The 15,136-nt window shown below is 44.6% G+C and overlaps 1 protein-coding gene across 1 annotated transcript in view; it reads right to left on the bottom strand.

Annotated features, from left to right (window-relative positions):
* The window catches only part of Zzef1 (zinc finger ZZ-type and EF-hand domain containing 1), a 116,015-nt gene that overhangs the window by 7,983 nt on the left and 92,896 nt on the right, over positions 1–15,136 (bottom strand). Inside the window, exons 43-49 of the mRNA XM_013152041.3 lie at positions 10,098–10,297; positions 8,038–8,157; positions 6,204–6,386; positions 5,005–5,105; positions 3,314–3,449; positions 2,867–3,226; positions 1,329–1,472 (exon numbers count right to left, since the gene is read on the bottom strand). Coding sequence (XP_013007495.2) covers positions 1,329–1,472; positions 2,867–3,226; positions 3,314–3,449; positions 5,005–5,105; positions 6,204–6,386; positions 8,038–8,157; positions 10,098–10,297 — 1,244 coding nt within the window. The remainder of the gene's footprint in view (positions 1–1,328; positions 1,473–2,866; positions 3,227–3,313; positions 3,450–5,004; positions 5,106–6,203; positions 6,387–8,037; positions 8,158–10,097; positions 10,298–15,136) is intronic.

Below are 15,136 nucleotides of genomic sequence, written 5' to 3'. Positions count from 1 at the left end.
GCAAAAGAGAGCACTGCTATCACCAGGCTCACTGAGTGACACTGCAGCTGCCACTGCAGCTGGGATGTGAGAGTAAGTCACACAGCCCCACCTTTTAGGGGCCCTCAATCCAGACGGATATGGAACATAAGAGGCATGGCAGGGTAGGCTGAAAAGGGCCCCAGGAGGGCACTTGGGGCGGTGAAGAACAGACACGAGGAGCTTTTAGAAGAGTGGGGCATGTGGTCACCTTGGGTTGTATTTCAGGAAGGCAGCAGAACTAGAACATGCTGCCCTGTTCACAAGATGGGGTAAAGACTGTGCTATATGGGCGAAAACCCTTGGGCAGTCAGGACAAAGGTGAGCCACAGTGCTGGAGAGTTGGGCAGGACAGAGGGCCAAAGTCTCGTGCACTCAAATGAGGAGTTCATACTCTGTCTAGACAGCCATGCACCCTGGAAAGGTCTGAGCAGGAGAAAGCCTGGATCTTGTATTGAGAGAGGGTCCATCTGTAGCTTATGTGGAGAAGGCTAGGCTGGGGCCAGCCCAGAGCAGGAAGTTGGGAAAGAGCAGACACCAGCCCCATAGAAGGAAAGGATGGTGTGGGGCAGTGGCAGAGACAAGATGATCCTCTTTGAGGTATAACTTGGCAGCTGACCAGTCTCCATGTGGCTGGAGCCCAGGAACAGAAGAGACTTGGAAAGAGGAGGCAGGAAGGCTTTATTTATTTATTTATTTATTTTGAGATAGCATCTCCCTGTGTGGTTCAGGTTAGCTTTGAAATTACTATGTACTCCAGGTTGGTTCCGAACTCATAGAAATCCTCTTGCCTCAGCCCCCCCAGTGGTAGGATTATAGACATGTGCCACCATACCCAGTTGGGCCAAAAATCAAATTCTCCCCTGGCTGTTCCCTTCCACCCAGAAGGTCAGGCTTTGCTGCATTCAGCTCCTCTAATGGGCTGCAGAAGGCAAGCAGCAGAAAGTCAAGGAAAATAACCTCGACCCTAGCTCGCCTGAACTACTATCTCGATACAATAACTAAAAAGAGGGTGGAGGCTCCAAGGTGTGGGCAAGTCATCAGGAGACAGTGAAAGAGTACAGCTGAATCTGGACACATGTGCGGATTTGCTGCCAGAAGAAACCGAGGGTTCCCTGGAAGAGTGGGTAGAGGAAAAGTAAACTTCCCTCTGGGGTTAGATGGCCTACTTTTCTGATTAAAATGAGGAAGGTTGGGAGAAGGGAGAACAAGGTTGCACAGGGCCCCCGGCTTCAGGGAGCCACCATTTAGATGAAGCATATGCTTCTGGTGAGAGACGCTGTGGGATGCCCCTGCCACGTAGACCTCACCTCGAAGCTGGTGTTGTTGTTATATGGGTGTTGCGATTCCCTCACTTGCACCTCCATTCCTGGCTCCTCCATGAACTGGCAGGCAGCCAAGGCCATGGTCCCCAGCATGTTCTCTCGACAGCCCTGGAGCACCTTCTGCAGGATCTGGTGGGATACACAGTGGGTCAGGGCAAGGCAGGGCTCCAGTGGGCTCTGGAAGCAGTGAGAACCTGCCAAAAGCCACAGCCTGCCCAGCGGTGCTAGAATTATCATGGCCCAGAACAATCCCCTCCAGCACCTCTCACTAGACCAGACACTGCACGTCTTTCAGAATAATGCCACTTCCACAAGGTCTGAAAGAATTAACAGAACCAACCATGTCATGGCCCCTGAAAGGCTCTGTCTGCCTGAGCAGGTGGAGCAAGCTGCAGGTGAAAATGCCAATACACAATGACAAGTGCCCAAGGCGAGATACAGTGAGCAGCTCCATGGGGCAAAAGTGAGGGACACACATTTCCAAAATGGCTCTTCATAGTTCCCTTTGGAAAAATACATAGAGCTCCTGCAAACTACCAGCCCCTCCAGGGCTGGCACAGCACCTATGAGACTTGAAACTGGTAGCATTCTCAGGGAGTAAGTCAAGGGTCGGAGGATAAACTTAAGTAGGGGAGGGGCAGCATGAAGAAGGCACCCAATGTGGTTCAAACTTTCTGCACTGGAAAGGAGGAAGATGGGACAAAACTTTCTGGCCCAGCTAGAAAAAGATGCTGAGCTCTAAACAGGGTGCTTTCTGACTCTGGACCCTCTGCTTCCAGGCAGCAGGAAGTGAAAGAGGGGACTCTAACTCAGAACTGTTTTAAAAGCACTTGATTTAAAAACAAAACAGGAAATAGTTAAAAATGAGACTTAAAAATGACAGAATCAGGCTTCAGAGAGTGGCACGCACTGTAGTGAGACCTCAACTCTGCCATGCAGAGCCCAGGAGCCTTGGACAACCTTCTGTGGCTGGATCTCCACCAGTAACAGCCAGGGTCAGCATGCAGCCCAGGTGTAAGTCTGGGCTGAGCACCTTCCTCAGATAGATGTTCTAGAAATGATACTCTGAGAAGACAAAAACCTCATTGAAAGTGTTTCTCTACTGGGATGGAGCTGCTCCCAGAGAGTCCTATTTAACCCTTTTCCTGGCCCTCATCTTGTGTGACATTCTGGGATTTGAGAGAACAGCTAGCCAGAAGAGCTGTAAGACTTGAAGATACGAAGAAAATAAAAGTGGAACACCAAGAGTAGTTTCACGGTAGCACTTCTGTAAGTGTTCTCTGGGAGCTGGCCTGTGAGTTCAGCTCTGGGCCTATCTGTGGGAGGAGTCAACAGCAGCCCTACCTTTGTTACCTTCACAGCCGACACCGTCGCATTGCTACTGAGGGATCTGCAGGGTCCTCCAGGTAAGCCCACTCTAGGGAGCACTCAGTGGCGAGGCCTGTTCAAACACCCTGGGGCCCACTAAGATGGGGGCAAGAGGCAGAGGAGATGCCGGGGAGTGAGTGTGGTTTGTTTCATACCTTCTCCCACTGGTGTTTTTCTTCTAGCTGCATGAACATGTCCAAAATGTAGGTCATGTGGGCAGGGCCACTTAACTCCAGGATGTCTTCGCTCACTGTCATGTGCCCGGGCCACTCGGCAAGCAGGGAGGCAAGCACGTGGCGGGCATAGAGCACAGCCGTGGCCTCGTTCACGCGGAAGAGATACTCCCGCACAGCCCTCTTGCCCTTGCAGTTCAGCTCCTTGTGCAGCAGGGCGGCACTCTTGCTGCGGCGCTGCTTGGCATAGCTCTGCTGCAGCTCACTCTCTGTGTTTGCGATCAGCTTCTGGGTCACAGGGCTGGACTCAGCAGTGGCTTGCTCGCAGCGTGCAGGCCGGGACTGCAAAGCCAAGATCACCATGACAGGGGCCTGGCCATCTCACGGCGGGCGGGGGTGCAGACACTTTTCCCCAGGTGGGTGACATACCAAACATGGCAAGATGATCATGTCTGTGTCCACAGCTTTGGCACTCTGCTCTTCCAACCTCAGATTCCTACTGGGCTGCCACCTCTGAGCCAGGGAGCGTATCCTCTCATCGGTGGCCAGCTCATCTCCATCAAATCTGAAGGAAAGGAGCACAGGGTTGGGCACATAAAGGGATGGAAGACAGGTGTCTAACCTGTAGTCAAACTCCTCAGGAATGTTAGCAGAGCTGCCTTCCTCTTATTATACAGTTGCATAATCTTTCTTCATATTTTGCAAACTGGATCCAGCTTTCATTCGTCTCCTAGGAGTCCGCCCCTTGTTGATTTTTTCAGTACCAGGGATGCAACGCAGAGCCTCACATGTGCCGGGCAAGCACTCTAAAGCCAAGCTGCACATGCAGGCCCTTCTTAAAGCTGGACACAGGGTCTTGCTAAGTTGCCACACTGGTCTCCAACTTGTAACCCTCCTGCCTGAGCCATCCAAGAGGCTGGGATTGCAGACATGGGCTCCTGCACCTGACCCCTTCTATTTTAGAAACAAGGCTCCCTGAGTTTCCACAGGTGACACATTCACTCCGCTGGAGACATGGCTTCCCCCTCGCCCAGCAGATAATCAGGTTCTTGCCAACAGGAGGTGAAGTATGTGCCACTTTCAGAGCCCACTTTCAAACAACTATGCTAAGGGCATGCTCCTTTCTCCACCTCCCATCTTGCCTCTGAACTGGCACCCCGGGGTGATGAGGGCAAGCTAGCTATGACTACACAGTCAGGAACAATGCCCTGGGGATCAGTCACTGGGTCAGTTGTGGAGCAGAGCTGCCTGCCTCCCCTGGACTGCGGTGTGAGGGAGAAACACTCTGTCTTCCTTTGTCTGTGATAGTCCTGCCTTTTTTGTTACGCAGCTGAGATTGTACCGACAATCATTATCTCCTAGCACCTGCCTCACAGAGGACTTTAGGCAATATGTAAAAAACACATAAAACAGAAACACGAATGAGAAAAAACTAAATTAGAATTACTATAAATTAGAAGTCAAAGAGCTGGGAGTATGACTCAGTGGTACAGTGCTTCCCAAGGGTGCGGGAGGCTCTGGGTGTCATCCTAAATGCTGATCCCTCTTTAAAAAAAAAAAAGAATAAGGAAGCCAGTTATGGTGCACATGCCTGCAATCCCATACTCAAGAGGCTGAGACAGGAGGACTGCTGTGAGTTCACAGCCAGCCTGAGCTACACAGTAAGGCACTGTGATAAAACCAAACAAAACAAAACAAGTCAAAAGTAGGGCTTGAGGGTGGGGACTAGACTATAGACACATAAAGTTCTACACGAACTCAAGAGCCAGCCCAAGCACAGCTCTGAAAGTGGCCAAGAGAAGGGGATACTGTTAATTATATAACCAATCTTGAGGAAAAAAACACAAGAATTCACCCTGATGAAAATAAAAGGCCTTCTTGCGCAGAGGGGCCCTCTCTGCCACTGGGAACACGCCAAGAGTCTGCTGGTGTCTGCACTCAGACTGAGTTTAACCTCGTATGTTTCTGAAGGATCTGCCGCACACTGAAGAGGAGAGCCCAGGGCACGCACAGCTCCCGTGCTGTGGATTCACAGGGAGTCCTGCACCCATTGCCGCTAGGCCTGGTGGGTCTCTGGCTTGTGCTCACTTGCAGGCTTTGGAGCAGCTCACTGCCCTCACCTTTTCTGAACCTCCAGGAAGAAAGAGTCGGTCTTTTTTCTCTGCAGTTCATATATGGCCCGGAGTATGTGCAAAGGGGCATTGAGGGCATCATGAGCCATCTGAAAGCACAGGAAGATGCAGAAGAGAAACAATGGGAAGTACTTTCCAAACATTACTGATAATCTGAACTCCAAAGAGACAAAATGGCATAACCAAAGAACTTTATGAGTACTTACCAAAAGCTTATACAGTTGTGAGTACTCAACATGAACTGTACTATCTGCATCACAGAGTAATGCCCACAGAAGTTATAAAACACAGAAGCATCAAGGACCCCATAATTCTTCTTGTCATTACTTATGTACCACACTGTAGCCCCTGCTGGCTTTTCTGCAGCTGTCTCGCACTAAAGCTGAACAGCTGGCACAAACCTCAGCCCTGTACTTTCTTTTAGATTTTTAGACACTACCTGTTCTTGTGATATCCACCCCCACGTTTTCTCTTCATATCATTGGACCCTCTGAAGCCTGAATCCTACCTATTCCACAGCATTCCAAACAAGCAGATATTTGGACAAAGTTTTTCTCTTCTCTTGTCTCCTTTTCTCATCTTGCCTCGCCTTGCCTCGCCTCCTCCCCTGCCCTCCCCTCCGCTCCTCTCCTCTCCTCTCCTCTCCTCTCCTCTCCTCTCCTCTCCTCTCTCTTTCTCTCCTTCTTGGGCATTTTTTTTTTAAAGACAGGGTCTTTCTATGTAGTTCAGGCTAGTCTTGTATTTACTATGTAACTCAGGCTACCCTGGAGCATATGGCAATCCTCTGGCCTCAGCCTCCTGAGTACTGTAATTACACCTGCAATCCCATCATGCTGGCAATAAGAGAACATTTCTAACAAACTAGGAAGAGGGACTACCATTTGGGAGTCTATGGCTTGGGTTTAGGACTTTAGTAAACTCTGGAAATTTACATGCATACTTGAGTGTGTATTTTCTGTGAAACAGGACTGAAAGTTTTTGGGTCCATGAGCCAAAACAATTTAAAACTCTGAGGTTTTCCCATTCCTCTGAACTAACTATGCATAACACAGACTGAGGCCTTAGGCAATGGATTCTTAGGACATCAGACTGACACATTTTCATGCTCAGGCTGAAGCACAGCCTGAGTCAAAGAGAACCCATTCCTCCGAAGCTGTGCCCATCCCCACAATGACTTGAGAACATACCAAGAAACATATTCTGGTGGGCTCATCCAAGCCTTCAAGAGGGTCTAGTTTTTTCTGCTCTGACTCCCCAGGGCTGCTGGCTGGCTGTTCCACCTCTTCCTCTTGCTCATTCAGCTCGAGATCTCCGTGCTCAGCCAGAGTGTGGATCTCCTTTTTTGAAGAGTACAGCATAATGGACAGAATCTATACAGAGAAGAAACAGGTAAGAAGACGGGTGAGCATTCCGGGGATGAAAGATGACACAGTTTTTTAACCACATGAGGGCATAAAATATTTGACCTAACTTTTCAAAACATCAGAATGCACATAAAGAATGCAAAATGAGCTGGGCCTGATGGCGCACACTTGTAATTCCGGCATTCTGGGAGACTGAAGTAGGAGGATCACAAGTTCAAGGTCAGCCTGGGTTACTTGGCAACTTAATGAAATCCCATCTCAAAATAAAAAAAAAAAAATAAGAGCTGGGAATGTAGCTCAGGGTGAAGGCCCCAGGTTCAGTCCCCAGTACCATACACACACAAAAGAAAGAAACAAAAACATTATATGTATGCATATCTGTATATATTATAGCTGTTTATGTGTATAATTATCATGAAGGCATGTTTAACTGTACTTGCAATTGAAGAAATGCTAATAAAAGCTACAGGTTGTCTTGTGATTATTAATTTTTCCATGACATTGTCCTCCTTTACAATTTGTTTTGCTGAAATATAAAGATCTATTAAAACTATTCATACTCTTTGAACTAGTAACTCATCTTTTAGAAATAAGGCAGAATATGTACAAACAAATACAGACAAAAGACAGGTCTCACTACGTAGTTCAGGCCGACTTTGAATTCACTATGTAATGTGGGTATCAGTCATTCTGCCTCAGCCTCCCAAGGGCTGTGATGATAGGTGTGTGCCACCATGATTACAAGTTCAAGCTCAGATAGAGCAGTTTAGACAGATCCTGTCTCAAAATAAACAATAAAAAAAGGCTGGGGATGTAGCTCAGTGTGAAGGGCATGAGTTCAAACCCCAGTACTGAAAATAGAAGAGGAAGAGGAGAGGAAGAGAAAGAAAATAGAGAAGGAGAAGAAAGAAGAAAGAAAAAGACACAAAATGCTAATGGTGGCTGTGTTTTGAGGTAAAATTTAGAGTTTTTTGTTTTCACATTATTGAAATTTCCTGCACTGTGGTTCTATTACCTATATAATAAAAACATTCTAATTTAAAATACCTTTTAAGGCTAAGAGTTTGTATGCCCTCCCAGGTCCCTACATTTCAGCAGGTTTCCCTTAACCCTAAGCAAACCCCCCCTGGTCCTGAGAGCTCTTTCCTCTAGCCAGGCCTCTGTGTAACTGGGGCTGGCAGCACCACCACCCCTGCAGCAGCCTCTCCTGCACCTGAAGCAGGCACTAGGTTCTCCTGTGGGGAACCACTGGAAGTCCACTAAGAAACATCGGAGGACTTGGGGGAATAGCAATACAATTAAAACTATCAATTGAAAGCCTATATAAGACAAACATATGGGAGGACAAATTTAGAAGCTGATCTTAGCTCAAAGGAACTTTAAAGGGAAATAAGAATCCAAGTGCATACTTTATTACCATGGAAAATAGTCAAGTATGTGCATTCATACTTCTTTTCCAGTGTTCTTTAAACAAACATCAAATTCATTTTCCCTGGGGAAGGTAAGTGTCACAGTTCTTTATTCGAAAAGGGAAGATGGCAGCAAGGCACAGTTTTAAAAAACTGTACAGAATGAAAGTGCACAGGGCAGATGCAGCTGGGATGCGCCAAGACTCCCAGTTCCCAGGCCACCGTCGCGGTCCCGGACCCGCCCTCACCTCCAGGTCCCGGAGGAGCCACGTTTTACTGAAGCCAGTCCCCTTGCTGCACTTTTTCACCAGCAGCTTCAGCAGATCGGTCTGGAGGAAGGTTGCTTGAGTCTCTTCAAATCCATGAGCCTGCCAAACAGAAAGACAGTGACGTGTGGCTGTCTTGGACTGAAGATGGTAGAGCTTTGCTGGAGGGGTAGGAAGAATGCAACTCTGACCCTTCCCCATAACCCACCCCCTGCTCCTTGGGTCTTTAATTCTGGTTTTTTTTGGTACCGGGGATTGAACTCACAACTGTGTGCTTGCAAGGCAGGTGCTCATGCCGCTGAGCTAAATCCCCAGCCCTGGGTCTTTAATTCATTCACCCAGCATTTCTGACACATCACTCTCCTGCTGCTGCCTTCCAAAATCTAACGCACCTGAGCTAAGCCACCCCTCCTCCAACTTGACTGACTAGGTCCTGGAAAGGGCTCTAGCCTTATCCTCCTCTGGCTATCACATAATTCTGAATTTTGTTTTTGCTCAGTGACAACTGTGCCTCTTCCACTTCAAGACCTGGAGCTTGTACTCACTTTTCCCAGTATTTCCAGGGTGACTTGCTTATCACTGCAAATGTCACCTTTTCAGAAAGGCTTTTCCTGACCACAGCAGTCAGTCTTTCCTTCAGTTCCCTGCTGTCTCTGGCTCGTCAGCCTGGAAGCTTCACGAGTGTAGAGGTTTTTCTAGTTCGCCATTACATCTTCAGTTCCATTTGGTTTTTGTGCTCAATAAATATTTACTGAATGAAGGATTCAAATATTTCTGCCCTCAGGGAACTTATTTCCCCTTTCCTACTACATGCGATGTGAACAATGGAACAAATTGCACACTAATAAATGCCATGAACAAAACTACCAACAGGCTGAGCATGGTGCCTCATACCTATAATTCCAGCACCCAGGACACTAGCACAGGAGGATCATGGTGAGTGTGAGGCTGATCTGGGCTATATAATAGCAAGATCTCATGCTGACACCCTCCACTCCCCTCAAAAATCCACCCAAGCAATAGATAACTGGGCTCATCCCTACAAATATAAACTATCTGGGGGTAGTCTTAAGGTGGAATGCCACTTAGTCCAGTCTGTCCACCAGTACTGCAACCAAACTCTTCAGAGTCAAGAACTATGAACTTCCACTGAACTCTCCTGTCTTAGAAGCTCTGCTGGGAAGATGATCCTCCAACTGAGCCACAGTGTGTCTTCTGGAAAGAGCCTGCTTTCCATCAGGTCCGGCAGAGTTCCAAGAAGTCAGGGAATCACATCTACACACCAAGTACGCGGAGCTCTTTAACTTGCCTTTTGGCCAAACCTACTTTAGGCTCCCACCGGACATTAGCCCCCTTTAGTTTCCCATTTGTAGTCCGAGATAAACCAGGAGAGCTGTCATTCAAAGGAAGTAAGGGACTTTTCAGTCACTTTTCTTTTCACTTGGTAAGTCTGTGTCTTCTTGAAGTCATAGGACCTGAGCCCATGAAACAGTTTTGAAAAAGAGAAAACCAGCTATTGGGAAAATTCTATTTCATCCTTAATGTTACCCATATACAAGGCCCAAATATTTCTAAAAATAACCAAGATTATGGCTAAGCATCACTGAAATCAGATGGAATGTCTTCCTTGTTAATCTCCTGCAGACATCAAATCACAGCCAGACCCATTACCAAACAAAAGAGGCTCCCCGTTGTGGTTTATGTCTGTGTCCTCCAGGCCTCATGAGTTTGCATTGTGCATTTGTGATTGGTTCACTGGATAGTGCTTGGATTGATGGTGTCAGTGCTCCACCCACATAGGGGTGGAGCCAGGATGTGATGTAATGGCAGAAAGAAGGTGTGTCTTGCTTTTTGCTGGTTCTTGTTTGCTGTTTGCAGCTGCCATGAACTGCGGCCCAGCAATGCCGGCCTGCCTTGGAGCCAACTGAGTGTGGACTGAAACCTCCAAAAACTGTAGGAAATAAACCTTTCCTTTCCCAACTTTGGGCTTCAGGTATTTTGTCTCAGCGACGAGTAAAAAGTAACTAAGACACTCCCCTTACCTTCAGTGTTTTATATAAACCTTTGAGGGCCAGAGACAGAACCCAGGTTGCTTCCACTGCCTCAGGACAATGGCTGTCCAGGCTGGTTTGCAGCAGGTGACTGGCAATACAGGCAAAGTGCTGGGAGTACTGGCTGAGCTGGGCCTGAGAGTCGCCGCTTTCTTGTGTTCCCCCCTTCTGGACCAGCTGGTAGTCCTTCACTGAAGGGCAATGTCAGGAAAAGAAGAGGGCAAAAAGTACAGTTAATGCTTCCTGCAGCCGAGTTCCTTCCCCAGTAATGTGCCTTACTAGAGCAAAAACCGCAGGAACGCAAGTCTTCCAGGCTCCATGGGAGATTTAACTAACCCTTCATGACAGTGCTGTAATTCGTGTATCTTGCTGCAGAGTGGCTGGAACCTCTATGGGTACTGTGTAACTGTCCTATCAGGTGACTTTTTAAAATTAATTTTATTAGTAAAAATATTGATAAAAATGATTAGATCCATTTACACCACTAGTGGTACAAGCTGCCCAACGGGATAGCCACATATGTACCATTGGTGGTTCAGGTCTGCAGGAACATGTTAAGGATGGCTTTCAGGTCAGCACAAAATGGTACTGGGCCACTATTCACTGAGTACCTCAGAGAAACAACTACTACTGTGCGCAAATAGGTTGCTTCCAAAGGTGTTATGGACATTCTTTTTTTTTTTTTTTGGTACTGCAGATCAAACTCATGACCACGCGCTTGCAAAGCAGGCACTTATGCCGCTGAGCTAAATCCCCGGCCCTGGACATTCATTTTTGCGACAGTCTCACTACGCAGTTCAGTTGCCCTTGAATTTGTGATCCTCCTGCCTCAGCTCCTCTAGTGTGGGATGACAGGTGTGTACCATCATGCCTGACTATAAGTTCTTAAAGTAGTACACATAAGACTCACACCTCCAATCAAGATGAAATAAGATAGAGTAACTCTTCTGTATTAAGCAACTACAATACTGAAGAAAACATGACACAGTGACTTTCAGACACGGAGCAACACTGAGAAAAGACATACATTAAGCCTACCAGTCACACCAGAAATCCGAGTATAATTTTCATGCTGAAGAACAGGAAACAGAAACCCAAGGAGAGTCCAGAAGTCTTAGTGAATTAAGGAGGTAGAGATCAGAGGTCAGGGAAGTCAAGATAGCTAGCTAGAATTTAGGGGACAGAATATCACAAGGAGGATGGACACAGAAAAAGGAAAATGGGAAAAGCTCTCTGTAGATCTTCTGCAGGCTCCCGCTGGGTCTTAGGTTGAACATTCATCTGCATTTCCTGTGAGAGGAGTCCGCCTAGGGCAGAAGAATAATCACCAAGAAGCAGCAGGGTAACAATTCTTGGAGCTCACACAAAACTGGGAATAATGTGTCCTCCTACCAGTGGGAATAGAAATGTCTTGATGGGGAGCAGAGAATTCCCCCAATTCAATAAAAACTATACATGCAAAAAGCGTAGTAAATCCCCAGCAGAAGACACATGAAGAAAATCATTCCAAGGCACATCATAATCAAACTGTTAAAAACCAAGCCAGGCGTGGCGATATACACCTGTATCTGAGCACTCTTGCTGGCTAAGGCAGGAAGACTACAAGCTTATGCCAAGCACTGGCAACTTACTAACTTGTCGTCTGAAAATATAAATAAATAATAATAAATAAACAAATGGGGGGGGTGCAGTTCAATGCAAAGACCCTCAGTTAACTGACCCTTAGTGCTGAAAAACAATTTCTAAAAACAGTTATAAAGCAGCCAGCGGGGGAAAAGCATAGGAAAAAAGTAGCAACAACAACAGATAATACAGAAAAGTAGTAAAGATAGGATGACAACAGACCTCATGCCATAAATCTATATAAGCCAGAAAACAAGGGACAAATCATTTAGAATTTTTCACCTAGAAAAATTGTCTCTCAAAGATAAGGTCAAACTAAACACTTTCTAGACAAACTAAGAAATCTCATGGCATCAAACCTAACTACAAGAAATGCTAAGGAGGTTTTGCAGGCCAAAGGAAAACACAGTAGACTGAGATGTGCGTCAATACAAAGGAATGAAGGGCAGCAGGAATAGTAAATGTGTAGCTAAATAAAAACAGTTTTCATTTTATAATCTTTTAAAATCTCTGACATTATTTTACAATTTTTATTTTAAAGAGAATAATCCTTATATTTATTTATTTATTTTTTGGTACGGGATCAAACTCACAGCCTTCTACTTGCCACACAGGCGTTTATGCTACTGAGCTAAATCCTTAGCTCGGTGGCATAAGCGCCTGCCTGGAAAGCACCACGTCGTGAGTTTGAGTACCCCCGCAAAAAAATCTCCAGCCCATTTTATTTTTAAGAAAATAAAATAAACAAAGCAAAACAGTACAGAGCAGTGCAGAATAAAACAATGTAAATAACACAGCGTTTCAGAAAAAGACAGCAGGAAATCAACAGTGGTTGCCATAACGTCTCTTGTCTTCTTTGAAATAGTTATCCATACCTTCACACACAGTAAGTTAATACACATCAAAATAGTGTAAAAGCAATCAAAACACAGGAATGAGAGCCTTAAGGGCTTTCAAGAGCAAACACTAAGAAATCAATAATGGCTACCATAACCTCTCTTGTTTTCTTCAAAATAGCCATCCTTATTTTCATGCATATTGGAATCGAATAACTGAAAATGGACTAAAACCAATCAAAACCAAGAATAAAAGCATTATTGGCATTTGAATCAAAATGACAGGAAACTATCAGTGGCTACCATGGTGTCTCGTTTTCTTCAGTGTAGTTGTTCATAATATCACACATACTAAAATCAATTCTTATAAACCCTTTAGGTGAAGTTCTAGGCATAGATAAGCCCATATATGTACATCTATCCTTTCTGTATTACAGGGAAAAACAAAACAACAGATAAATAACTATAAATAGGAGCCCAAAATAATAACGACATTTTAAAGCAAAAACAATGTATTGTATGTAAATTACAAAGACTTATATCACATAAAACAAAATGTGATAACAATTACACAAAAATATGGGTAGGGAATGGAAATAAATGTAGTATTTCTCTTCTATTGTGAAGTGTAATGATATCTGAAGGTAGATTATGATGAGTTAAAGGTTTATAGTATAAATTTTTGTGCAATCTCTAAAGAACTACTTGACTAGATATGGTAGTGCACACCTGTAATCACAGCACTTAGGAGGTTGAGGCAGAAGGATCACAGTGAGTATGAGGCCATCTTTGGCTACAAAGTGAATTCAAGGCCAGTCTGAACTGTCAGCAAAATCCTGTCTTAAAACCAAACCAAACCATTGCAGTGAAAACAAAACAAAACAAAACAAAGCAAAAAACAATGCACTCATTGCAGTGAAAAAAAAAAAAAAACAAACCAAACCAAACTCCAAAACTACTTGACTATTGTGATCCTAGAACAATCACTAGAAAAAAAAATAGAGATATAAAGAGCCAATAGTGGACACAAAATGAAATCATTAAAAAATAAACCAGTCCAAAAGAAGGCAGGATGCCTAGGTGTAATGGTTCACACCTGTAATTCCAACATTCGGGAGACTGAAACAGGAGGATCACTGCCAAGTTTGAGGCCAGCCTAAGGTACATAATAAGTTCAAGGCCAGTCTGAACTGTATAGTGAGACCATTAAAAAAAAAAAAGGCAGAAGGAAAAAAAAAGAACAGAGAACAGCTGAGACAAACAAAAATAAGACAGATTTAAATTCAAGGAGTCTGATAATTTCAATAAGTGTAAATGATCTAAATAACTAAATTAAAAGGCAGGAAATATCAGATTCAATTTAGAAAGAAGGCCCTAATAAGTGCCGCCTATAAAAAAATTCCGTTTAAATGCAAACCATAGGGAGATAAAAGGGAAAAGGATAGAAAGTGACATACCACACAAATGCTAATATTAAAAACTTCAGGACAGAATAAACACTAAAGGAAATACCAGAACAAGGAATATTATCAAGGACCATTTCATAATAAAATGTACTTAGAAACATCAATAGTTCTCTTTCAGTAACTTAGAATAAGCAGATAATCAAGAAGGGCATCGAAGACTTGGATAACACCATCAAGGGATACATCTTTTCTTCAAGTGCATGGAACTTGCACAAAAACTCATCATTTGAACCATAAAAAAATTGCAACAATCTTAATAGGCCTTCTCATGAGCCAGGGTCCACCATAGGGAACAGGAAGAGACTCAGCAAGAAGCCGAGCCATACCTTCCCAGAGTCAGCTGGTGTGCAGCAGAGAAACCAGAAAAGCCCCATCCCACCCACCCCAGCACCTGGCTGATTCAGGGGAACCTGGGGGAGATGACAGCAACCGAGGTCAAAGGAAAAGCTGGATGCTGGTGTTGTCTGACTGACTCTGCAGGCCAGGGTTGGCGGTTTGGGCGTCTACCTGGAGGATGGTAGTGTGCACTGTGCCACCTGTGGAGGACTTCCTCCTGTCTTGTTTTTGAAATTCAATGTTTTGTTCCATTTTACTGTTTTGTTTTATTACTGTATCTGATAACCTGAGCAACTACTCTGAAGATAATATACAGTATAACATTGTTAAATTCTTACCACCTTGTTTTGAAAACCTGTAGAGCTGCTGTTTTTGTTGTTGTTGGTATTTTGTTTTGCTTTCTGATTTTTCTGGTGGTTTTTTTTTCACTTTAGAAAAATCTTAACAGGATTAAAATAAACATATACTTTTTGACAAGGAAATTAAACTTGAAATCAGTAACAGAAAGGTATCTGGAATGTTCTTCAACTATCTGAAAATTAATCAACCAACTGAAATAATTCACAGCACCAAGAAAGAACATGGGATAAATTATAAAATATTCTGAATGCAATGAAATATTCAATGAATGAAAGAAAATAGTATATAAACAATTGTGGAATGTGGCTAACGTCATTCTTAGAAGTAAATTCATAGCATTAAAATGCTATGGCAAAGAAGAAAGGTCTCAATCAGTGATGACTTCCACCTTAAGAAACCAGAAAAGGCA

Source organism: Cavia porcellus, unplaced genomic scaffold (assembly GCF_034190915.1).
Source record: "Cavia porcellus strain 051 isolate PalLab524CR breed Dunkin Hartley unplaced genomic scaffold, mCavPor4.1 scaffold_6, whole genome shotgun sequence".
Taxonomy (NCBI): Eukaryota; Metazoa; Chordata; class Mammalia; order Rodentia; family Caviidae; genus Cavia; species Cavia porcellus.
Note: the sequence above shows the minus strand (reverse complement) of the source record. Positions and strands in the feature narration are given on the sequence as shown.